The sequence below is a fragment of the Sarcophilus harrisii genome, chromosome 1 (genome assembly GCF_902635505.1).
Source record: "Sarcophilus harrisii chromosome 1, mSarHar1.11, whole genome shotgun sequence".
In the NCBI taxonomy this organism is placed as follows: Eukaryota; Metazoa; Chordata; class Mammalia; order Dasyuromorphia; family Dasyuridae; genus Sarcophilus; species Sarcophilus harrisii.
Genome location: NC_045426.1, coordinates 362,593,551 through 362,618,549, shown reverse-complemented (window position 1 = coordinate 362,618,549; position 24,999 = coordinate 362,593,551). Strand labels below are relative to the sequence as shown.

Here is a 24,999-nt window from a genome sequence, read left to right as displayed (position 1 = left end):
CTTTTTTCCCCATCCCAAGTATTAACACTGACTTATGACAAAAGAAAAAGAAAATCACTCTTTTAGCACAACATTGTACAATTCACTAAATTATTACTGACATGATTTTTCCACAGTGCCTAATTTATGGTCCTTACAATCCTTCTTATGATATGCACGTGGACATGTTTGCCTCTTAGAATTCAGTAACTGAAAATACCACCCTTCCCCCTTTGTGGGATTTGAATATAATTTATACATACAAAAAATAAAATACTATAATTGAGGTCACTTTCCCTATGCTGGAACTTTTCTGTATTTTATTCTCTGTTTCCCTATAAAATAAGAATTCACATACATATGTAGAATTTTACAAGGAAAAATTCTCTAAGAAACTGCATTATATTTTTTATCTTCAACTGAGAAAACAAACTAATATCCTACTGGCAATGGCCAAGCAATTTAGAGGTTCTCTCTCCAATATATGAAAACTCAATCCTACATAAATTGCTTATTAATCTGTATACTTGTATGGTTTTGTTTTCTGCTTTCTTTTGTTTTGATATCTAAAACCAATCAAGAAGGTTGCTTCCCCAATTATAGCTTCACAAATAAATGTCCTACAGCTCCCAAAATATCCCATAATATCTGGGATCATTGATAAAATACCTCACATCCCCCCTTATTAGCTCTCCTTGAATGGGAGAAAGGGAAGATAAAAGAAATATTCTGTATTCCTATGATTCTTATCCCCTCAACCAATTTCAGTACTCAAAAAACCCAAAGCGTAGGTATGAAATGGAAAGTAATTGATAACACTTTGTTTCCTTTCAATCACCATGCTGGAATCTTGGAAAAGAAGGGAATATTGCACCTAAAAAGTAAGTAGGTCTTTTTTTGTATAAAAAAGGAAAAAGCTGAGAAGCCCTTTCTTCAGAACTGTCACACTCAAGCTGAACACTAACTTGCAAGACCATGATCACTCTCTACCTCCCCTCATCACTCTCTCTAAAGTCTTAGTTGGTCATAGAGAATATGATTTAATAAAATTCTTTTGAGCACTTAAGACATACATGAGATTTTCCTCTTGTTTTTCCTACTACTTTTTTTTACTACTATGTTTGTTGCAGTCCTTTTTGTAGTGGCAAGAAACTAGAAACGAGTGGCTGCCCATCAGTTGGAGAATAGCTGAATAAGTTATGGTATATGAAAGTTATGGAATATTATTGTTTTCTAAGAAACAATCAGCAGGACGATTTCAGAGAGGCCTGGAGAGACTTACATGAACTGATGCTGAGTGAAGTGAACAGAACCAGAACATTGTACACAGCAACAAGAAGATTATGCAATGATGAATTCTGATGGACATAGTTCTTTTCAGCTACAAGGTGATTCAGGACAGTTTCAATGGTCTTGTGATGGAGAGAGCCATCTGCACTCAGAGGATTGTGGGGAATGAGTATGGATCACAACATAGTATCTTGCACCTTTTTTATTGTTGTTTGCTTGGGTTTTTTTTTCTTCCTCATGTTTTTCCTTTCATTTTTTTTTCCTTTTTGATCTGATATTTTTCTTGTGTAGCATGATAAATGTAAAAATATGTATAGAAGAATTGCACATATTTAACATACATTGGATTACTTGCTATCTAGGGGACAGGGTGAGAAGGGAGGGAGAAAAAAATTTGAAACAAAAGGTTTCTACAAAAGTGAATGTTGAAAACTATGCATCTGTTTTGAATATAAGAAGCTTTTTAAAAAAAATGTAATGTAATACTAAAGTAACTTCCCTTTTTCGTCACCATAATGAAAGTCTCTTCTTACAAAAGTACATCTTATACAATAATCTACAAATGACAATATGAAGTGTGAGTAATTCAAGAAGCATTATCTGTTTTACTTTTTCATATAAAACAAACACCAAAAATGCAACTTTAAAATAATTATACATGAATAATGTACTCCAAATGAATGATTTCAAATTGACAATATTCCAAAGACTACCAAAGAAAATGTAGCTCACTGATAAAATCTTCAGAACTTTAGGAAATATCTTACCTGTTAGTTGGTGTAGTAAAGGAAAAAGAAAGAAGTTGATTCCAAAATGGGTCATTCTCAGAGATAGATTCTGTTCCAGATAATCTTTTTAGATACTCATTTTCTGAAAGGTCACTAATGTTGCTGCTGTTTGCTCCCATTTTTTGATCTGGTAGATAAATATTGCTCAAACCTTCATTTCTTCAAGAAAACCTACAAATTTAGGAAAGAGATTTTAAACCTATTAAAAAACTATCACAAATTTACTCAGAAAATACATTAAAATTTCTAAGGCAAAATTACATGTCTCTTTGATAAGAGACAAATTAAGAAATCAGAAATAAAAATATTAAAATCTTCCTTAACCAACAGCAATGAGGAATCAGGAATAGAGATCAAAGTGATGCTTCAAGCAACTACAGGTAGAATTCCATTGCTCAAAGAACATTTCTCATACAATAATCTCTTGAAAACATGTTTGTATATGCCAATTAATGATTCCTCTATGAAAAAAAATTCTTTAAAATGAAGTTAACCATGTTCTTAAAAACAAAAAAACAAAAACAAACAAAAAAAAAACTTCGTAACACAGAGAATCAAGGAAACCTAAGTACAAAAAGTGTCAAAGAGGAAAACATGTAGTACCTGTTGTGAGGAACCATAAACCAGCTTGGCTGATGAGGGTCTGGCCCAGCAAGAAATAAGATGATGCTAGTTATTTACCATGTAAGAGAATGAAACTTAGTGATCACCATCATTAAGTTTGATTCTGACTTTCATGGCAAAAGTGGCAGGCTGCTATTAGACACCTAATTGTCCGACCACATTAATTTGCCACATAAAACAAAAAAGAATATGATCTTCACAAAGAGATGGGAGTCCTCCTTCTTCAAACAAACTTGCTAGGGAATCTTCATCTTCTTAAGTTAATGAACCAATTTAATATAATATATAGGTAATACTGCAGATAAATGTAATATAGAAGTGACTCTGGAGTTCTCAAAGGCCATGTCAGCAAAGCATAAATACTGGGGCAGGTTCCATATCAAGCTGAAAAGGTTTCCAGTGTATTCCAGGTGACAGAACGGATGTCAATTGTTTAAGGAACAACCTAGCTAAATTCAAGAAAGCTCGTCACTAAGTTAACCACACAGTGATAAATGTGATATCCATAGGAATGCTTCAAAACTATTAAGTTACAGATATGTTATAAACTAGACTGATAGAGGGGCCACATCTACTGAATTAAAAAACAGTTAAGGATTGGAATTAATCTCATTATCATAAGATCATAGATTTAGACTTATAAAGTACTTTAGAGTTCATCTATTTCAACCCTCTCATTTTACAACTGTGATAAATGAGCCCTACAGGAAAAAAAAAAAAAAAAAGCACATAGTTGTTCAAGTATCACTAGAGACAAAGTGTTTTTTATATACTTGAATTATAAAAAAGCTGCTTGATACTTTGAGAACATAAAATGCTTCTATTATTTTTTAATGCTTACATGTTTTCGTGCTTACATGATCAGTTTTATTAATTAGCACTGTCAGATACCATCACATTAGAAATACATTCATCTAATTTTCTCTAACTTAGCTTTTTTAAATGTATATAACATGTACAAATCCATTATTCTATTTTTTCCTAATTTTCTAATTTCTAAGCCAAATTCACAGGTCACAGAGAAAAATACAGAAATCACTTCCTAAAAAAGAGCATTTAAAAGAAACTAATTTTCACATAATAAAATTAGCTGGGCTCCTCAATGTTTACTATTTATTCTTGGCCAGCAGAGGGCAAACTAGTAACTTTAGTGATCACTGAATTTTTCTATTACGATCAACAAAACTATTTTAAAACAGTTACAAATCATGTTTCATATGAACTTGATCAGAAAATTTCTCGTGTTGATAACAATATACTTTGAGATATATGACATAAAAATTATTCTAGTTATCATCACCACCAATCAACTTCCCTGTACTATTCCCCTTCCAATTCCCTAAGGTCCAACCAAATTGGCCTTTCCCACACAGCACTTAATCCTCTTGTTTCTATGCCTTAGCACTATGCATCTCCCTGATACTGTATTCTAGTATCATCTCTTCTTTGTGAATTTACTCTCTTCCTTTAAAATACAGATCAAATATTGCGGGGATTTGTTGTGATTTTTTCCATGACCCTCCCAATTGTTTGTGCCTTCCCCGTAAAACTACCGTATATTTATTTTCCCTGTACTCGTACAAAGGATTGTTTCATTCTTTGTAATTGACCCCCAGAACCTACCATGGTACTTGGTAGGTGCTTAATAAATGCTTATTTTTGCTTGGTTTAAATAAACTATGTTCTCAGTTGGTAAAGAACACTAAGTACCATATAAGTCTGGAAGCCCACATATGTGATCACAAATTAGAACTTCAAGGAACTTTAGTGTCACAAATTTGATCACTTTTCATTCTTCTTTGCCACCACCCTTGCTCAGATAATTATTATCATTTACCTAGCTCTACTGTAATAGATTCCTAACTGTTCTTCCTACCTTAAACCTTTGCCCTCTGCCTAACTATCTTATAGAATACTAACAGGATTGATTTTCTTGTCACTTCTGGTCATGTCACTTCTCTGCTCAAAAGTTAACTAATGGGTCTCTATTCCCTCACATTTATAATCTGTACTGTAAATGGCATTATAAATTTGATTAAGTCAAACTAATGTATTTTTTCTAAGAACAATCAGATACCTCCATTCAATAAACATCTTCTAAAAAGGATGTTTTAGAATCCAAACCGAGTTCTTCTGCCTTCAAATACAGGTAATATATGTACCAAGTTAATCTCTCAGAAAGTTTATGGCCAAATTTGTCAGATTCAAGTAAATGTCAGATCCTATAATAAATTCATCTCCATTTTTTGTCATTTCTTTTTCCAATTTCATTCTAGGATACACTGAACATTTTTCAAAAGCCTCTCAACTTCTAATACTGTATGCATAAAAATATTTTCATGTTTTTATGGTGCTAGAAATTTTTTCTCTGATTTGGAAGTTTTCTTTATTCAATTTTATTTTAATTTTGAAATGTTCTCTCTCTCTTACTCAATCAAAAGGCAAAAAAAAAAAAAAAATACAATACCCATTATACATATGAACTCAGGCTAAATATATTTCCACATTAGTCATATTCTAAAAAAAGAAAAGAAAGAGAAAAATTATGCTTTAATCTGTACTCTGAGCTCATCAGTTCTCTATTGGGAAATGGATAGTCTTTCTCAACATGAATCCTTCGGAACTATGGTAGATTACTGTGTTACTAAATCTTTCACAGCTGATTATCAATATGATATTTCTGTTAACTATAAATTATTCTCCTGGTTCTGCTCATTTCACTTTGCATCAATTAGTTTATGTGTCTTCCCAAGTTTTTCGGCAACAATTCCCTTTGTCATTTCTTAAAGAACAATACTGTTCTATCATGTTCAAATACCCTAACTTGTTGAGCCAATTCCCAACTGAAAAGCATTTTTCACTACAAAAAGAGCTGCTATAAATATTGATATATATATATGGGTCCTTTTCCTTTTTCTTTTATCTCTTTGAGATACGTGTTGTTATTCTTTTCAAAGAGGATCAAAATGATATCACTATGTTAAAATCAAGTTACAGTGTGTCCGACTCTGGCTGATCAGACCAATAAAAGCTCAGAATGCCCTGACACAGAACATTTGGGGTGGCTTCTCCAATTCTGCATGTTTCATTTCACATTTCCTTTGGGCTAATTCAATTCTTCCTTTGTACCTTCTCTGATAAGGGCACGCCACGCAGAGCAGTTTTGTGCCAGTGTCTCCCATGTCATACAAGCAATTCTAAAGTTCTTAAGAGATATCTTGAGGGTGTCCTTGTATCACTTTTTCTGACCACCTTATGAACGCTTGTCCTGTGTGAGTTCTCCATAAAATAATTTTTTGGGGGGGCAAGAGTACATTTGGCATTTGAACAATGTGGCTAGCCCAACAGAGTTGTGCTCTCCGCAGTACAATTGGAATGCTTGGCAATTTAGTTCAAGAAAGGACCTTGGTTCTGATATCTTATTCTGCCAGGAGATCTTCAGAATCTTCCTAAGACAATTCAAATGGAAGCGATTTAGTTTCCTGTCATGGCACTGGTATACTGTTCAGGTTTCATAGGCATGTAACAATTAAGTCAGCACAATGGTTCTGTAAACCTTCAGTATGATAGTTAGTCTAATACCTCTTCTCTCCCACACTTTCCTTTGAAACCTTCCAAACGCAGTTCGCTCTAACACTGCATGTGTCAATCTCATTACCAATGTGAACATTCCTAGAAAGTATTCTGTCAAGTTAAGTGAACTTATCCACAGCATTCAAAACTCCATCATTTATTATAACTAATAACTCCACATATGGATGGTATAGTGCTGGCTGATGGAGCACCTGTGTTTTCTTGGTGTTAATTATTGGGTCAAAATTAGCACAAGCAGCAGAGACTAGATTGTTGCATCTCTGCTTTGGAGGCTGCACCGAGTACACAGTCATCTGCAAACAAAAAATCATACACCAACATTCTCTCCACTTTGATTTTCAATAGAAGCCTTTACAAACTGAAGAATATACCATCAATGCAATGGCTGACTTTAATTCCATGTTTGTCCTCATTGAAGGCATTTGACAACATGGCTGAAATAATGGTAAAAATCATAGAAGCAAACACACAGCCTTGTTTTACTCCATTAGTGAGTGGGAAAGCTTGAGAGCACTGCCCATTGTCCAGAATTCAGGCAAGTATCCATTACAGAACTGACATACTATACTGACATGATTTTTCACAAGCTCTCACAACTGACAGTATCAAAAGCCTTGGTCAGATCTACAAATGTTGTACACAGACCTCTAGTCTGTTCCTGGAATTTCTCCTGGAGCTGTCAGGCAATAAATGCCATTTAATCTGTTCCTTGGCCCCGTCTGAAGCCATACTGACTCTCAGGTAGATGACCTTTTTCTAGGTGTAAGGTAGGCCTATTAAGGAGGACTCTGGCAAGAATTTTGCCAGCAATGACTAAGAATGGGACTTCTGCTATGATTGTCACAGGATAATCTATTCCCTCTATCTTTATAAAGATGAACAAAGGAGGTATCCTTGAACTCCTAGGGCATAACTTCTTTCCATCTAACCTGGAAAATTTCAATCAGCTTTTGTATAAGCAATGGACTCCCCACCTTGTAAATCTCAGATAGAACCAAATCAGCACCCAGTGCTTTACCACATGAAAATAGCCTAATGGTATTCAAAACTTTTTCTTCAGTTGGAACTTCATTCAAAATTAGAAAAAAATTTTTTTAAAGATTTGTACAAAAGATGGAAAAAGCAAAGAAAGGAAACAAAGATTGAAAACACAAGTGTGACAAGGTCCTAATACAAGCAATATTAGATGACTGAATGATTTCATTACCAGTCACATAGTACAAGATGGTCAAAGACAAAAAAACTAAAGTCATTAGCAAAATACTCATAACAATACTTTTTGTGGAAACTGTAAACAAAGTAGGCTTATCACCCAGTGAATGATGAACAAACTGGTATATGAATATAATGTAATATTATTGTGCAGTAAGGAATGGCAAATATGACTAATTTAGGAGAGTATGTAGTTTTTTAAGCTTTGTGGGCATAGTGCCAAACTCTTCTCCTGAATGGTTGAACTATTTCACAACTCCACCAAAAATGTGTAAATATATTTCTTTTTGCATATTTCCTCCAGTATGTCTTCTTGACCAATCTGATGTTACCTTACAATTGTTTTAATTTGCATTTCATTAACTATTAATGAGTGAGCATTTTTTTATATACCTATTAATAACTTTGATTTCTTCCTATGAAAACTGCCTGTTCATATTCCTCAACAATTTATTAATTGAAGAATGGTTCTTTTTGCCAATTTGTCTCAGGTCCCTATAAATATTTGAAAAATGAGATGTTTTATATTGGATTACTTGTCATCTAGGAAGGGAGGGCAAATTGGAACACAATGTTTTGCAAGGGTTAATGCTGAATAATTGTCCACACATATGTTTTAAAAATAAAAAACTTTAATAAAGAAAAAAAAAAAAAAGAAAAATGAGATGTTTATCAGAGATACTACCAAAAAACAACAACAACAAAAAAAAACAACTTTTCTCCAGTTTCTCAATTTTATTTGTACAAAACAAACTATGTATATTATGTATATTACCTGATACCCTGTAGATTTGCCAAAATGGTAACAGTCAATGTTGGAAAGATTTGTGGAATAATAAATAAATAAACCATTATTAATTTCAATTAGATGTATTCATGATTAATACATTGTTAGTTATACTTTAACATGTTTAACATGTATTGGTCTACCTGCCATCTGGGGGAGGAGGTGGGGGAAAGAAGGGGAAAAGTTGAAACAGAAGGTTTTGCAAGGGTCATTGCTGAAAAATTACCCATGCATATATCTTGTAAATAAAAGGCTATAATAAAAAAAATTAATACATTGTTAGTGAAGCTATGAAATGGTAATCATTTTGGAAAATAATTTGGAATTACACAAATAAAGTGACTAAAATGTCTTTACTCTTTGAACCAGTCTCCATTACTGGGTCATGAATAAGAACAAAGTCCCCATATATACCAAAATATTTATAGTACCATTTTGTATTATAGCAAAGAATTGGAAATAAAGTATATACCCCTCAATAGCGGAATGGGTAAACAAATTGTGGGACCTTAAGGTGAAAGAATATTGTATTTAAGCAAAGGTAAGTATTATAAATACCAAGAAGCATGGGAAAATCTATATAAACTGATATACAGTGAAATAAACAGAGCAAAGAAAGCAATATACAAACTAAGTCCAACAATGTAAACTGAAAGAATCACTGCACACCAAAAAAATCAAAAGTGAATGCAAAAAAAAAAAAAAAAAAAAAAGTGAAGTAAGCCGGATCCAAATAAACAATGAGAGGACACATCTCACAACCCATTCCTTCACAATGTACATAGTTGTTATCCATTGCACATATTTTTAGACTTTTTCAATGTTTCAATCTATTGTGATTATTTTTTTTCTCCTCCAAAAAAATACTAGTGATTTCATGGGATGGCTCACTGGGAGATATACAAGGGATAACTGTAAGAAAGAAGCAGAAGACAACAATAAAAACTTAAATTAAAAAAAAAAAAAGACTATGGTGAAAGTACAGGTGAAAAGAAATAAGGATTTGTATTAAGATAGATGGAATGTATTGGTCAATCTGCCATCTGGGGAGGGGAGGTGGGGGGAAGGAGGAGAAAAATCGGAACAAAAGGTTTTGCAATTGTCAATGCTGAAAAATTACCTATGCATATATCTTGTAAATAAAAACCTATAATAAAAAATAACAATACAAAAAAAAATAAAAGCAATGAAAAAATAGATGAAAAGAAGTGCAATATATAAGAGAATTATAGAGAAAGAAAAATGAAAAAAATTAAGGGGCAACTAGATGGCACAGTAGATAGAGCCAGCCCTGGAGTCAAGAGGACCTGAATTTAAATCAGGCCTCAGATACTTAATTATCTAATAAGAGAATGCCTTTACTAGCTGTGTCCTGGACAAGTCACAACCTCAATTGCCTCAGAAATAAAGAAAGCAAAAGAAAAAAAAAAATCAAGTTACTGACTGGATAAACGGGATGAGAGAAGAGTTAAGGATGCAACAATCACAAAGACCAGTGAGGGTGAATCATAGAGTGTATGAAGGGGATTAATGGTTAAGACTAAAAAATTAGAAAGGGGTAGATTCACTGAGTAGATATTCACTAATATCATAATCCTCAAATATGATATTATTTCTTCGAAAATATGATCCATTGATTTCAGAGTGTCCTAGAGAGACTTACATGAACTGATGCTAAGTAAAATGAACAGAACCAGGAGATCATTAATACATGGCAACAAACGATGATCAATTCTGATGGACGTGGCTCTCTTCAACAATGAGATGATTCAGGCTAGTTCTAATGATCTTGTGATGAAGAAAGCCATTTGCACCCAGAGAAAGGACTGTGGGAACTGAATATGGATCACAACATAGCATTTTCACTCTCTGTTGTTTGCTTGCATTTTGTTTTCTTTCTCATTTTTTTCTCCTCTGGAATAACCATGATGCTTCAAGGAATAGCAGCACCAAAAAACAACTTTGACAGATTGTACTAGTCAAACTTTTAAGTTTCACTTTCCCACCTATTAGAGTAGACCACAGAGGAAATGGGGAATGGAAATAACTGTTCAATTCAGCACCACTCTGAAACTTTCTTTGAACAGCAACATAAAGTAGATCAAGAATATAAAATGGATTAAAAAAATGGAAGTCTCCAAAGCTATATCTACTTATTTCCACATATTAGGAAAATTATTATCCCTTCACTTAAAATCTAACAGTATTAATAAGGTTAGAGTGATTTTCTGTAAGGTTCAACTTAAACTGGATTAAAACTAATCCAAAAATAATGTGTTAAAAAGGAGTTTACTTCATCATATGCCTATATCAAACTGATAAGATCTCTCAACTTTCAAAACAATCCTTTAAGGAAATTTGGGGCTTTTTAATGCTAAAATGGAAATGTTAATTCCACTTTTGCAATCTACTGTCCTCAAAGTACTTAATTTGAATATCTCCTCCATTAGAGAAAGCCAGAAATTGATTTGTATGCAAAGAAAGACATTTCACTCATCTTAGTAAAATTTGATTTAGCTACTAGCATTTTTCTTCATATATTAGCATCTTCTAAGCGTTTCTAACCACTTAGCAAACCGCAAGATAACTACAGAACTTACCTTGAAAGCCTAAGACTGAAATCCATTTTAATTTTCATTTTCCTACACTTTATTTTACTGCTCCCAAGTGAATTATAAAGAAGCCTCCCTATCACATCATCCTGCTAAGGAGTCAAAATGAAATAAAAGGCAGGATAAAAATCAATAAAAACTTGGTCTTCCAAAAACTCTCATTTCTTCAACAATTTCTTCTATTTGATGACTTAAAGAACTATATCTCCAGCCCTGATCTGTCCCCAAATCTAGTCATAAATGACTTCAACTTGCTACTGAATTGTTTCCTCACTTCAAAATCAACACCTCTAAAACACATAATCCTTTCTCAACAAAACATTTCCTTCCCTCTCTGTTGACCCAAAGTCAATCATCAAATCTAATGAAGTGATTCATTCTGCAAACTGTCTCTTGAAGCCAGTTGTTCTTTTAATTCCCACTAGTACTATCCTACTCTAATTTCTTGTCACCATATCTGGATTACAGCAACTTCTTCTAATAACATTTCTGGCCTCTAATCTCTCATATTTGAGAACTCTTCCAAATTTCCCCCTATTCTTCAAAACCTTCAATGGCTCTTTACCATTTCTTTATTCAAAGCCTAGCACAATCTGACTTTTCCAATCTACCTCCTACTATCATCCTGAACAATTTCAATCTAAACAACTGGTCTACTTACTACAAAGGCCACCAAGTGTTGCAATAGATAGAGCGCCAGTCCTAGAGTCAAACCTAAGTTCAAAGCTGGCCTCAGATACTCACTCACTAGATGTGAGCCTGGGCAAGTCACTGAACCCTATTTGCCTCAGTTTTCCCATCTAAAATGAACTGGAAAAGGAAATGTCAAAGTCCTCCAGTATCTCAGGCAAGAAAACCTCAAATGGGGTCACAAAGAGTGGGACATGACTGAAATAACTCAACATCAACAACTACTACTTTTGATCATCCAAATACACCAGATTCATTTCCCCTCTTATTTTTTGATTCCCTCTCTTCCTATCCTACTCCTTCCTATCCCAAGGAAGCAATTCAGTTCAATTTTCCAAACTTCTATCTCCCATGCCTACTATACTTTAGGGTTTATGTTAGACATTGAGGATATAAGCACAAATACAAAGCTTAAAAATGTCCTTGCCTTCAAAGAGCTGACATGCCATAGGCTGGTATCTCATGATGTCATTGTTGTTTAGTCTTGTCCAACTCTTCATGACCCCATTTGAGATTTTCTTGATAGAGATAATGGAGTGGTTTATAATTTCCTTCTCTGGCTTATTTTTACAGATGAAAAAATTGAGACAAAAATAATGAAGTTACTTGCCCAGATCACAATGCTATTCAGATTTCAACTCAAGAAGTCTTTCTAAGTTCAAGCCTGGCACTCTTAACTACTGGGCACCTAGCTGCCCACATCTCATGTACATAAGATAAATAAAATGAAATTAATCTAAGAAGGAAAACTAAAATAACAACTGGATAAGGCTGAGGCATTCTTTAAGGCACAAGAGAGGGGGAACTGTAATGTGGATGCATAGGACATTTTGTGCAAAAATGAAAAGAGAGGAAATGGAATATAAACCCTAAAAGGTACCTAGTGGACAACTTAATAGAGCACAGAGAACATTAAGATAACTAATGAAAGATCAAGGCACAATTTGTGGAGTGTCTTAAGTGACAATCTGAGGAATTTATTTTATCCAAGATGCTTAAATAGGGAATGTCATTCAATTCAATCAGCATTTATTAAGTGTCTACAATGCAGGATATTGTGCTAAATGGCAAAGATGAAAAGAAGGCCTCAATTAATTTATAACTTACTGAAGAATAGAGTGGTATAAAACAAATTCTAAAATGCAGTATAACCTGAGGAGGAAAAGTGGCTTTACAGATAAACTTATTGAGAAAAGGTTCTTATTAGTAGGACTTAATTGAGTTGAGCTATGAAGGAAGCTAAAAATTCTAATGTAGAAGTGAATTCTAAGCCTCAAAGACAACCTATGTGGCAAAGGCAAAGTATAGCAATTTAGCTGGTTTGGATACCACAGAGAAGGCATAAATAGAAGTAAAGAAAAATTAATCTAGAAAAGGAGACTGTAGACCAGACAGACTATGTTGGGCTTTAAGGAATTCATACTTTATCCTGCAGGCAATAAGGAGGTATTAACATTTCTCAAGTTGAAGAATATGGTCATAAGTCATGCTTTAAAAAGATAATTGTGATGTGGAGAGTGGATTGAAAAGAGACAGACAGCAGAGAGATCAATCAGGGATCTATCACAATAGAAGCAAGAAATGATAATGGCCTACGTTAGAATAGTGGGACTCTGAACAGGGAGAAGGGGTTTACATATGAGAGATGTTCTGCAGTTAAAATTGACAAGACTTGGCAAGTGACTGGATACTGAAAAGAGGAAGGGTTGAAGAAAAGTGAAGAGCTGATGTTATGGCCAGAACTTGAAACAAGATGCTAAGTCACTGGAATTGATAGAGACAATGCTTATGTACTTAGTACTTATTAGAGTTCATACTTTTAAGAGAGCATATATAAAAAGGAGCTCCCACAAGCCCACTCTCTCAGAGGCAGAGTCAGACTCATTCCAACTTCCACCTTTGTGCTGGTTGGGGACTTCTGGAGATTCAGAGCCAGGATTCAGTCTAAGAGATTCACAAATCAGAGAACTCGGCAGAACTGAGGAAGACACAGAAGCCCACTCTTGGAGGCGGAGCCAGATTCATTCCATATTCTACCTTTGTGCTGGCTGGAGGCTTTGGATTCAGAGGGAGCTAGAGGCAGAAGCTGGAAGAGACAAAGGACTAGCGGCAAGAGCTCTCGGAACCAAGGAGAGAGATAGGACTCTAAGAAAGCTAACCGGGCTATTTTGAAGGAGACAATAAAGGATCTGGACTTTAACACCTGGCTGCATTTGAGGTGATTATTACACACTGAGCTAAAACTAAGGTTGCCTCCAAAAGCCCCCCAAGAAACCTGTTCCCAGAGAACATTATACTTTAGAGAAGAGAACATTACAAGCTGAGAATGACATAATCAGCAGCATTTATTAAATACCTACTATCTACCAGAATTATGCTAGGCACTGGTACACTGATGCATCCAGGACACTAACACAAATGATATAATCAGACTATTTGTCTTGCATGAATTATATATAGAATGGATTGAAAAGGGGAAAGACTTGAGACAGACACCAAGTAGAAGGCTATTTATTGTAACAGTCCCAGATGAGGGCAGATGAGAACTGCACAAGCATAATGGCAAAGATGGAAAGGTGATGGATATGAGGAATGCTGTGGAGGCAAAACTAATAAGAACTGATCACCGATTATTTATGGGAAATGAGAAAGCCTTGATAAGGATAATAATGAAAACAACAACAAAGCTGATCCTTAATGTTTAAAAAGCACTTTAACTACATTAAATTATTGACCCTCAATCATGTGGGGTATAATTGTCAGCATTATTACTCCTATTTCAGAGATAAGGAATCTGGGGCTCAGGAAAAGTTTCGTCTAGAGGCACACAAATAACAGTCCTAGAGGACAAACTCAAACCCAGACTGCTCTTCCAACTTCAAGTACAGTGATGACAGGGAGATTTCAAATCTAAGTGACCATAACAGAAAATGGTGCTAGTAAGAGACTTAGGGAAGTCTTCACAAGGGTTTGGTTTAGAAGGAAAGATAATCAGCTTAGACATTTGGAGGGAAAATGGAGGGAGGATAACCAGAAATAGACATATAACAGGCAGTTGATGACATAGAACTGAATTTTGGGGTAGAAACTAAAACTGGACATTGAGAGATTTGGTATTTCCATGCCTAGAGAGGCTCTAATTTCTTTTCTGAGCTCCAAACTGGAATTACCTATTAACTAGCTTTTTGTACTTCTTAAACTAGAAAGACCCATGAGCAGCTCAAAATCACATACCAAAAACAGAATTGTCTCTTCTCCCAAATATTCTCCTCTTCCCATTTCTTCTAGTACTATTATGGTCTCCACACAGATACATAACTCCATTGAAATCCTTTACTTCTCAGTCACACTTACCTTACAGATGCAATCTATTATCAAACCTTATTATTTCCATTTTACAAAATTCCCCTTATATATGCCCTTCCCTCCACTTACATAGCCACCACCTTGCTGCAGACCTTTCTCACTTCATACCTAGATTACTGCAACAGCCTACTGCTTAGTCTCCCTGCCTCAAGTCTTTCCAGGCTACAATCCATTCTCCACTCCATTCGACAGAAATGAAATTTTCAAAGCTATGGTCATACACACACACACACACACACACACACACACTCACTCACTCTCTCTCTCTCTCCCTCCTCCCCCACCCCCCTCGGATCAAATATAAAATTTTCTGTTTGTATTTGACATTTAAAGCCCTTCACAACTTGGCACTTTCCTACCTTTCTAGTCTTTCATATTCTCAGTCCCATCCTGAAAGACACGGCGACAGTGGCCTACTTGCTCTTCCCAACACATGGTACTCCACCTTAAGACTCTGGGCCTTTTCAGTGCACATGCCCCAAGCCCTTGGGATGATCCTCCTTCTATCTCTGTGTACTGGCTTCTCTGGCCTCCTTCAAGATTAACTCAAGTCTTATCTTCAGGAAGAGGTCTTTCCCAATTCCCTTTCCTCCCACTTCTTAAAGTCTTCTCACTTTCTATTTATAGTGTATATTTGTATATCTTGTATGTTCGTGGTTATTTGCATGCTGTCTCCCCAGCACTTGATTGCTGATTGACAGAACAGATATGAGATAGATCAACTGTAGGAGAAAGGACTGTAGAAAAAGCTTTAGGAGGACACAACAGTTAAGGGGCAGGAGATTGACAATACTATAGTAAAGGAGCCTAAAAAAAGTAGTACAACAATACAAAAGATCACTAAAATGAAATCAAACTGAGCAACTTGGAAAAGCAGAGGACTACCAGGATCAAACACTATATCTATATACAGACCTGCATATATTTATAATCTATCTAGATAGATAAATAGATTTCTACATACTGTCCAGATATGGTCTCTAATAAAATGTTTTAACTCGGTCAAATAGAAGAATCAACCAGTAGAAGTGGAAAGAAATAAAATAAAGAAAAAAGACATCAAAAAACATTTTAAGGAAAAAATAAAAGTAATCAAATGGACAAATGAAGAACTAGTAAATAAAAATATGGAAGCTAAGGGAAGAAAGAAACAATATTAAGGAAAAGGAGGTGGTCAAAAGTCAAAATCAAACAAGCTACTTTTGTTAATACATATTTTTAACAAATGTTAAGTGTTTTAGAGGTTAGAGATTTCTATTTCTAGGTATGATTTCTTTTCATTTTTCTTTAAGTACTTGTTTTTGCTGATAAGAGATTTTGTTTTTTCATTTTAAAAATATTTTATTTACAAATATTCTTCCTCTCATTTAAGGGCCAATTTCAGTCCTATCTCCACCATAAAGTCTTTCCTGATTGTTCTCTTCTTCTTAACTCCTATAGCACTTTTTGCCTAACAGTTAAACTTAGTATAGCCATAGTATTATTGTCTTTTTTTACATAATTGCCTTATTTTTACATAATTTTATGCTTATGTCTTTCTTCTCTAATTAGGTTATAAGCTCCAAAAGAGTAGAGAATAAAAATTAGCCTTTTTTATCCCTCATAGAACTTAAATGTTTTATATTTAATACTCATTAAAATCTGTTAATTGAATTCAAAAAGTATCTAAATTGATAAAATATCTAATATAAGTTGTTTGTGAAGCTCTTTGCAAACCTGAAAACACTATATAAATACTAGCTATTATTATTATTACCTAATAAATGCATGTAACTGTAGCTCAGTGCTCTCCACTATTTACTTAATAACTTCTCCAAGATTTTTTTTAAAAGATCTTAAAACTGTAATTATTTTTTCAGATTTGAAGAGCACATAATTGTTGAATTCCATTCCATCAAAGACATATAAGGGGAAAAAAAGATACATAAAAAAGGTGCAAAAAATACATTGTTAATCTAGAATATCATTGCAACAAGCACATTTCCTACACAAATCACATTGTTGTCTATTCTCCCTTCTAAACCCCTCATTAACATTTTTCTCCAGGTGAAATGAAATTTAAATGGTCAAGGGCATCCATAAAATAAAAAATAAGTCCCAAAAGAATGGTACAGGCGTTTACATGCAAGTTGGGAAGAACAATCCCATCTCCATTTGCCTGTGTGATGATGCTAGTGGGTTTACAGAATGAACATATTTAAGAATGTGACTTCTTATTTTTTTTTATCCATTACTTCCTTGAGTCATGGACCAACTACCAAAAGCTGAGGAAAACTCTTCACTATTCAGCATCTAAAATGATTAGGTGGATTCATTATATCCTAGAGATGACTCTGATGACAATTCAAAATTCAAAAGTGGCTGACCAAAAGAAGTTAAAAATTTTCATCATTTTTAAACAATTGTAAAGGTACTAAAATAATCCAATTTGTAAACAAAAATATAGTAAGATTTTTTCCTTTTGTCTAACGACATTTATAAGCTACAAATGAATGGCACATAAGCTGGATCTCACAAATTAAACAAACAACAACAATAAAAAAAAACATATCCACAGAGTGATGACTAACGTTCTTCAAAGTCAATTCAGATATACATACCAAGAAGTGCCACACTCCCCATACGCATACATACACACACATACACACACACACACACACACACACACACACACACACACCCTTCCTTTTTCCTAGAGGATAAAATTGACCATACCTTCAAGTATCTAAGTGGCACAAAATTGGGAATAATTAACATCTTAGGGAACAGGAATCAAATTCAAGATGACCCTGACAAATTAAATATTTTTTTAAAAATAGAATGATACAATATAGCGATTCATGCAATGATGGTTTTTTTTTTTTGTTGTTTGTTTGTTTTGTTTTTTAGGACAAGACATAGGCATGATTCAACAGAAAAAGTCTTTGGGATTGGGAGGAAAAGGGATCAAGAAGGTCCAGAAAGGATTTAGGGGACCAACCATGATACTGAGTTTCATATATTCGTTCAGCAAAAAAATTGTTTAGTGCCTCTTATGTATATAGGCACAATGCTATATAGCATTGAGCAGGAGGGGAAAAGAGATAAAGGAAATATAAAACACATACATTGAAACCATGAAAAGCTGTATAAAAAGCAACATTCCAAAAGTCTTAGTGAAATTTTAAACCTTATTTATTAAAGCTTAAATAAGTTTATAAATCATTCACATGATTTATAAATAAATATAAATTAGTTAAATAAATCCTAATAAGTAATGCTTAAAATTTCACCAAGGCTTTTGGGACATTCTATACAAATAAAGGTCAAAAAATATATACCAACAATAAGTTCAGAGGATGGGTTGTTCACCATGGTCTGAAGCAATCTGATGACTTTATGAAAAAAAGTAAGACTAAGCTGCCTTTTGAAATAATAGATAGGTTTTTGAAGGAGGAAAAATAACATTGAGAAAGAGAAGAAAAGGGGGGAGGTAATAAACATTTATTAAGTGCCTGCTTTATGTGCCAGACTGAACTAAGTACTTTAAAAACCATCTCATTTGATTTTCACAACAATCCTGGGAGTTGCTTTATTATCCACATTATACCGCTGAGGAAATTGAGGGGGGAAAAAAGGTTAACTGACTTGCCCAGGATCACACAGACAGGAAGTATCTGAGGCGGGATCTAAATTCATTCTTCTTGTTCACAAACCTAGCACTTTATCCACAGTTAATACCCCACCTCTAGGAAAGGAAGACAGACCTAAGACAAAACAACCAGCGCATTGTCCTGGAGTGTCAAAATTTAGAAGAACACAACTCCTCTCCAGGCAATTTTCATGTGGTTCCAAGGCTGGTGGTCTTCTACTAGTCCCCTATTATCATTCCTGGCATCCACATCAACTTCACCACTACCCCCAACAAAGATTAAAATACATCATTGCTTCAATAGCCTTGTAATTAGTGCAATGATCAAAGATGACAATCATCTCTGCCCTTCTCTCCTGTCTGTAGCCTCTCCCCCTTCCTTGTCCTTCTTGGGGAAGAGGGTTACAGTACAAGCTAGTGGGGACAAGACTGAGTGACAGATCACCACTTCCCTACCATAAATGGCTCACAAAAATTCCACATATTATCATAATGAAAATAAAGATTAATATACACTAGAAATGGAGGATCCAAAGGCCTTCCAGAACTCTCTGAGAGTTCTTTCCCAGTCCCTGTTCACCCTGCTCTTTCCTACAGCAATGCCCTTTTGGCAACTCCCCAAGATGTCTTCCTAAAGCTTCTTCTCCCAATCAATCCATTCCTACCTAAGGTGCCAGAATTTATACTTACAGCTCTGCTTTAAAAAAGAAAAGTAACAACATGAGCAAAATCTTCAATTATCAAAAGAGGATGACGGCTTGAAAGGTCTATAAGTACCTGGCTTATATGGAAAATTCATATTGAGAATCAGTTAAGAAAGAGATAAAGATAGGTGGGGAGAGACTGGATCATAAAGATCCTCGAAAGCCACATTGGAATTTTGAAACTTTTCTTGGCTCAGAAATCTCCACTGGCTTCAAGAGAGCCATGTAATGAAACCAATGTTTTAGGAAGATTAATCTGATAGCTCTACTTATGATGGACTAGAGGAGAAAGAAACTGGTGAGAGTATCACCCGTACTGCAAGGAGAACAAAGTGGAAAGAATAGAGGTGAAAGATACTGGATAAAGGAAGAATTAGTAGCAACAAACATTCAGACAAAACTGAAGGGGAAAAAATTTTTCTGATAAGAAGATGAACATTGGAATTGACTACTGAAACTATGAAACCCTAAATCCCTGGAGATTTTTAAGAGGAAGACAGACATGAGAACTAGAAAAAATAGTCCTATCAGGAAGCAAAGCATTGAATTGGATGACTTTTTAAGGCTCTTTTCTTTTTCTTTTTTTCCATTTAACAAGCATTTATTAAGATTCTGCTATGTGTCAGACACCACACTAAGCAATGCAGTACAAGTACAAAGAACACAGAATAGATATCAAGTGAACAACTATAAATACAAACAAAACAGTTGGATCCAAGATAGGCAGTACAAGAAAGTAGAGATCAGGAAAGGTAGAACTGAGTTTTATTTATCTTAAAAAAGAAGAGGTAAACTATGAGGGCTATATTCTGGAAATCACAGTTCAGAGTAAATTTAGTGTTAACATTTATATAGGAAGGAATTTAGGACCTAGTTCTACCACTTACTAGACTTTGGCCCAAGTCTCTTCACCTCTCTGAGAGTCAGTAACTTCATCTTTAAAAAAAAGATCTTTTCACCTTTGGGAGTTGGTGAATTCTCTCCCTGCCAAAAAAGCAAAGAAGCTGATGCCCATTTTTCTACTTGGCTTTTCAGGATCAATGCAATCCTCATTTAGGCTAACTCAGGTCAGCTAAGGAGACTTGAATGTTGATGTCTCATCTCCATCACCCTATTTTAACACACAAGTTATCTTATCATTCCTATCTCATCTCTAGTATAGAGGCTATCATATCTCCCAAGTGGTCACCTATCTAGCATTGCCATGTTCCAGAGAGAAGCCAGACTACACATGCCAAACATTCTGCCACAAAGATGTAAGGCAACCCAACTGATAGGAATCACAAGGAATCACAATATCATAATTTCAAGAATATGCATAGCAATGCTATATACATTCAAAATTTGTAAATTCATGAGTTTCTCATCCTTTTTTATAAAATGTTTCACAAAATAAAACTACCTTTACTAGCTTTGGCAATTCCCATTCTTACTCAAATGAATAGATGACACTTTCATTACAAAACAGGACTGAACGAAATCATCTACAATATTTCTCTCTAGACCCAACTGTGGAGAAAAAGACATTAAACAACATATACAATTAGCCTGCTACTCATTATCATCTAATATAGAAAGAAACAACCAATATTTAAGCTAGTAATGTGGCAGTTTTCTTTCTCTCCAGTGCTTTTTCTTCACACCTATGACTACTAAAGGGATCTAAAGTTCTTGCCCTTATCTTACAGATGTATAGCCCTATGTAAACAAAATGAAACAATAAGGTTAGCAGGACCAACTAGAAAGATTAGGAAATAACTAGATGAAATATTTTCCTCTGTTAAACAAGAGAATTCATACCATCTATTCATCTAATACTCAATGGATTGCAAATTCTATAGGTCAAGTTAAATACATGTATTTTTAATATTGCTAATAACTTATTTTCTGTTCTCCAAGGTGATCCCAGCCCAATTAGAGGAATTCTCTGCATAGCTTCACCAATTTTTCACAATCTCCCACTGCACTTTAATATTATTGTTTTACAAGCAGGGCTAAGAGATCATTATATACTTCAACAACAATACTATATGATGACCAATTCTGATGGACCGGGACATCTTCAGCAATGAGATGAACCAAATCATTTCCAATGGAGCAGTAATGAACTGAACTAGCTATGCCCAGAAAAAGAACTCTGGGAGATGACTAAAAACCATTACATTGAATCCCCAATCCCTATATTTATGCCCACCTGCATTTTTGATTTCCTTCACAAGCTAATTGTACAATAATTAAGAGTCTGATTCTTTTTGTGCAACAAAATAACACTTTGGTCATGTACACTTATTGTGTATCTAATTTATATTTTAATATATTTAACTGGTCATCCTGCCATTTGGCAATTGTCAATGCTGTAAAGCTACCCATACGCACAACCTGTAAATAAAAGGCTATTAAAAAATAAAAAAATATATTGTTTTAGTTTCCCTCAATTCCATTTGATGCACCTCTTTCCGTGTCCCTGTAACTACTCCATCCTCTTCCTAATACAACCCATACCCATTATTTTCTCCTTCCACATCCTGAGCTCACTTCAATCCCAAAAAGCTGTCGCTCCTTTCTCCTTACAACCCCACTCTCACAGACACTGTTCTTGCCCCTCAGAACGTTCTTTTGTCACCCTTCAGTGAGCCCTTCCGAGCTCCACTCCTCACTCTCCCACTGTTACAACTCCCGTCACCTTTCCCACTCACATCCGTATCAGCAGCCAGCGTCCCTGCCCTGCTCCGGTAACTTTCCCCCTTCACTCTCCCACTCCCCTATCTGACGACTCGCCCGGGGCAGCCTCCAAACTACCCAACGCACCCACTTAGCACTGTCCCTCAAACGCTAATTCAGTTCCCTACAGCTCTCCTCAATACGCGACTCCTGAAGCCAAATTCTGCCTTTCAGAGCCTCCCCACAGCCTCCCTCCACATCTGCCTACCCGCGGGCTTCCCCCATCCGTATCCGTCTCCTCCACCCCACCCCCCCGCCCCCACACACACACACACATCTGCCTGCTCCGGGCCACCTCCCCCTCCTCGGGCTCATGGCGCCCCGCGGGACCTCCCCCTGGCGGTATGACAGGTCCCCGGACCCCCGCAGGCTCCGCGGGCAGGGACGGCCCCGCCGCCGCCGCCGTGTTCCCTCCTCACCTGACTCGGCGGAGTCCCGGCCGCCGCACCGCGAGCTCCGAGAAGGGTAGTTGAGTTAGAGAGGCCGCCGACGCCTCCGACGCCGCCGCCGACGCCGCCGGTCCGAGGAGGCGCGCGCCTGCTCAGTCCTCCATCTTTCCACGTAGCCCGGCTTCCTCTCGCAGCCCGCCCGCCGGCCTGCGTCCGCCCGTCCCGTCCCTCTCTCTTTAGGTCTCGCTTTCTCCGCGGGGAAGGGGGCGGGCCGAGCGGAGGGAGGGGACGACGCGGACAAACCGCCGGGGAGGCTTAGGGAGGCGGCTTGGGCAGTCACGTGGGCGAAGCGCTTTCGGTGCCCTGGAGGATGCTGGGAAATGGAGTCCGCTTGGGAAGATACCCACGTGTGCGCGGCACCTGTCATAGGATCCCAGCATCACAGATGGCCAGGAACAAACAGCTGCGTGCCGTTAATGCTCATCATCCGGTTCTGGGCGGGTGACTTACTTGCGACACACTTTTCAGTTTCCCCATCCCTTCCTTAAGCCTAGGCAATCAACAAAGCCCCTATTTGTAGCGTTTGCCTAGAAACGGGAACGAGCTGCAGTCGGTAGGAGCTGACTCCCCCCGAGAGCGAGATCCCTTAAAAGCCCCAGTTTCTCACCTTACAACTGGAGGAAATGGAACCCAGAAAGGCTAAGTGAACTTCCTAACCAAGAGTCCTCAGTAGAGTGGAAAGAATACTGAATCTGGAGGGAAGAAGATTTAGAATCAAATGTCACCTCAAATGATGAGAAAAGCTAGCCGCTTTATGACACACAGGGGATAGGTTTAATGTGCAGGTGAATCACACATTTTGTGGGAACGGGGAGAAGAAAAAATAAATGCTAGATATTTTTAGATATTTTACAATTCCACAGGGGAACACTCTTCTAACCTGTTTCCTCATCTATAAAAGGAGGGTGGGAGTGTCTACTTCAAATTATTACTGTGAGGAACAAATAAAATCATTATGTAAAGTGCTTGCAAATCTTAAAGTACTATATAAATGTCAGTTATCATTATTATTACTGAAGAAGGGACCCGAAACTGTAAAATAATCATTGAAGGAGAAAATCTTCAATTCTGCCTCAGTGAGGGACCCCACCCAAATGAAAGCAAACAAGACAGTTATATTCTGTTATCTAGCAAAATCATTTAATTCCCTGAACACCAGAAACCCTAATCTCATTTTGGTTCCCTAAATCTAGACCTTATCGTTTGGTTCCCTACTAAAGGGAATCCCAAAACTTTTTTCCCCCATCATAACCTCTTTTTTGTTGTTGTTGTTTTTTTTTATGATAATAACTTTTTATTGACAGAACCCATGCCAGGGTAATTTTTTTTTTTTTACATTATCCCTTGCACTCACTTCTGTTCCGATTTTTCCCCTCTCTCCCTCCACCCCCTCCCCTAGATAGCAAGCAGTCCTATATATGTTGAATATGTCGTAATATATCCTAGATACAATATATGTGTGCAGAACCCAACAGTTCTCTTATTGCACAGGGAGAATTGGATTCAGAAGATAAAAATAACCCGGGAAGAAAAACAAAAAATGCAAACAGTTTACATTCATGGGAACTCCAAAACTTAAACCTCATCATTATCATTTTCCAAACTCCCTAAAGAGTAGATCAGAGTTTTGAGTTCAGTCTCTAATTCCAAATTCAGCACTTTTTCCAACTACTGCTTAGCTATAATTCCTCCTTCTCTACATAGTGATCTATCTACAGATTCTGCACTGCCATTGAATCTGGAAATCCATCCTGTCATTCTATGTAGAAATATATACATAGTTCAGGACGGTCATACATTCTCTGCCTGAATACATTCAATGACAGGTAGCTCTCTATTAAAAAGCAAATGCATTCCAATGTGGAGGCATATTATCTCTCTTAACTCTTGATTATATTGAGTTGAACTTTGTCCCTTATATATTGTTTCTAGTTATGCCCTCTGGAACAAAAAAAAAAATAAAATAAGTACTGGATTTGGGAGAATGTGATTTGGGATCTCAGCTCCACTAGTGAGATTTGTAATTGGGAAGTCAATTCATAGTCACTTTGTTTCCTCATCTGAAACATGATGCAGGGGTCCTCAAACTTTTAAAATAGGGGGTCGGTTCACTTTCCCTCAGACTATTGGAGGCCCAGACTATAGTAAAAACAAAAACTTTGTTTTGTGGGTCTTTAAATAAAGAAACTTCATAGCCCTGGGTGAGGGGGATAAACCTCCTCAACTGCTGCATCTGGCCCACGGGCCAGGCTGTAGGGGATTGGACTGGAAGACTTCCCTAAAATCTGTAACAACCCTCTTTCCAATTATTCCATCTCTTCTAATGGATTCAGAGCCTTGTAGCACACTAGAAGGAAGTTTACAGATTATTTAGTTTAAATGAAGACCAAAATACCCAACTTACTTACACAGGAAGTTCCTATCAGAGTTAGAACTAGAAAGTTATTTGCTGGGAGCAATTTGAAGATAACCAAAATACCAAAGTATCATACACAACCTCCAAGCTTCCACTTCCCACATGCTAAGACTGAAATTCCTATTAGCCCTTCCCC

At 36.2% G+C, this 24,999-nt stretch overlaps 1 protein-coding gene across 5 annotated transcripts in view; it reads right to left on the bottom strand.

Moving 5' to 3' along the window:
- The window catches only part of DYM (dymeclin), a 525,071-nt gene extending 502,395 nt beyond the window's left edge, over nt 1-22,676 (bottom strand). Inside the window, exons 1-2 of one of the 5 annotated variants that reach the window (XM_031945966.1) lie at nt 22,418-22,676; nt 2,037-2,228 (exon numbers count right to left, since the gene is read on the bottom strand). In XM_031945966.1, coding sequence (XP_031801826.1) covers nt 2,037-2,176 — 140 coding nt within the window. In that variant the 5' untranslated portion in view covers nt 2,177-2,228; nt 22,418-22,676. Of the gene's footprint in view, nt 1-2,036; nt 2,229-15,301; nt 15,478-22,417 lie in introns of those variants that run through there. The other 4 variants (XM_031945964.1, XM_031945968.1, XM_031945967.1 and 1 more) reach the window with 4 other exon arrangements.
- Nucleotides 22,677-24,999: the final 2,323 nt, after the last annotated feature.